This window comes from Chanos chanos, chromosome 6, assembly GCF_902362185.1.
Source record: "Chanos chanos chromosome 6, fChaCha1.1, whole genome shotgun sequence".
NCBI classification, from domain to species: domain Eukaryota; kingdom Metazoa; phylum Chordata; class Actinopteri; order Gonorynchiformes; family Chanidae; genus Chanos; species Chanos chanos.
In genome coordinates, this window is record NC_044500.1 from 7,130,303 (window position 1) to 7,132,449 (window position 2,147).

Consider the following 2,147-nt stretch of genomic DNA (forward strand, 5'->3'; position numbering starts at 1 on the left):
TCTAATGGGTGTGTTAGATTTACAGTAGGTGTGCAAATGATCAAGCATTGACAATAGTCAATAGTATTGGCGGTGCCCAGGCAGTGGACCCCCAGTCCAATTCTGCTTAGGGCCCAGTAAAGTCTTGTGCTGGCCCTGTTTCCTTTGAACCAGGGACTGGGATCTTCCCGGAGTTTACAACTAAATAGAAACATAAAATATATGTTATAACCATGCAGCTAAAAGAACACTGACAGCAAACACAAGGGAGACATACCTGCATGGAGAGGCTGATCAGCTACAACAGAGATAATCAGTGCAACAGTGCTTGTACACAGAATTACCTGAAGAGTGCAATGTGCTCTTGTTGTTTTTGTTTTTCTAAATGAATGTGACTGATTAACACTGACATCATCCTTGTATAGCTTGATATACTCACATTTAACAAGAAAGGGAGAAAAGTAGAGGCCCTGTTCCAAATACTGATCTCACATTCTTTGTGATCATCTGCTGGTCCTCAGGCTTACAGAATTTGACTTACTGCAGGTGTGTTTTTTAGACTGAAAATAGGTACAAGTAGGCTTTACCACACATTTCTGAAGAGAGCTTTGTGCAAATATAATAGAAAACAGTGTTATGTAATGAATGCATTTGAAAGAATTTCAGTAGTCGCAGCTGCACAAATGCAATAAAATAATAATAATAATAATAATAATAATAATAATAATAATAATAATAATAATAATAATAACATACTGTAATCATGAAACAGTCATGAATTCAAATATTTGAATGTTGAAGTCAAATTATTTATTTGGTGATCTATATTCACAATGTACAATCCTCTTTTTAAATTAAACATTTAAAATGAAACACAAAATAGACCCCTACAGTAAGGAATTCATACCTGTTAACATGTATGTAGTTTAAAATATTTTTGAACTATTTCCATATTTTTGTTTACTTTTTATTGTAAACCAGTTTTGAAAACTCTCTAATGAAATCTTGGAACTTGTTCACGAATTTTGGTAAGTTTTAGTCCGTAAATGATGGGGTTTACAATCGGAGGTATAATAAGGAATTCCAAGGCCAAGAAATTACGCAAACCTTGAGGGAAATTTGTTGATCCATACCTGCTGTACATCACATCAAATAATACAGCAACAGTAAAATTGAGCAAGACAAGCATATGTGGAATACATGTCTGCATGAATCTTTTCCTGCTTTCAGCTGACTTCTGACAAGCACTGACTAGTCTGAAATATGAACAAAAAATAAATAATGCATGACAGAAATATACAAGAATTACTATGTATCCATGTACATTATTTACTGTTGTAGAAGAACATGACAGCTTCACAACTGCCCAGTTTTCACAGTAAAGTTTTTCAATACTGGATCCACACAAAGTAAGTCTGGTTGTTAACGCTATGCCAGTGGACATCCAAAAGAATGGAGCAAGCCAGGAAAAAAGAATACATTTCATAACTGTGTAGTTTGTCATTTTTGAGTGATATTCTAATGGCCAACATATTGCCACATACCTGTCATATGCCATTATTGTTAAAGTTGAAAAGTCACATAAAACTGATGTATAGATAACAAATGTTTGTAAGAGACATCCTGCATATGAAATCACCTGGAACTCAGACAGTAGGTCATACATGAATTTGGGATAGAAGCCAGCAGTTCCATAAAGGGCATTAATACACAGATTACAAAGGAAAATGTACATTGGTTCATGCAGTCTTCTATTTAAGATGACAGTAAAAACAATAGTCATATTGCACCACAAAATCACAATGTAACATAATAGAGTTATGCTGAAGAGCATGTATTGAGTCTCCATTATTTCACTAAACCCAGAGAGAGTGAACACTAAAACACTGCTTAAATTCTTCATGGTTGCTTTACTCTGCAAGAGTAAACATTTTCATGATTTAATCCTTTCAGACTAATGTGTGGAAAGGTAATCTGATTTTATTATCTTTCATGATATTTCCACTAGTCTGTCTTTATCAAAGCAGAAAGTTACGAAGCATAGAAAGCATCAATAAAAATTATATATTGAATGTGGAAGATGAACAGATATGCTTAAATCTATATATCAATATCAATTTGAAAATTAATACAAATTTTAAAATGATGTAATAAACGTAAACCTTATG

At 33.4% G+C, this 2,147-nt stretch overlaps 1 protein-coding gene across 1 annotated transcript; it reads right to left on the reverse strand.

Annotated features, from left to right (window-relative positions):
* Nucleotides 1–973: 973 nt before the first annotated feature.
* Nucleotides 974–1,888, reverse strand: LOC115814172 (olfactory receptor 6N2-like). Its single transcript, XM_030776898.1, has one exon. The coding sequence runs from the start codon at nucleotides 1,880–1,882 to the stop codon at nucleotides 974–976; it is 909 nt and encodes a 302-aa protein (XP_030632758.1). The 5' UTR covers nucleotides 1,883–1,888.
* Between the last annotated feature and the right edge of the window lie 259 nt (nucleotides 1,889–2,147).

Coding starts and splice junctions, on each gene's coding strand:
- LOC115814172 (XM_030776898.1), bottom strand. CDS start 1,882: ATGAAGAATTTAAGCAGTGTTTTAGTGTTCACTCTCTCTGGGTTTAGT.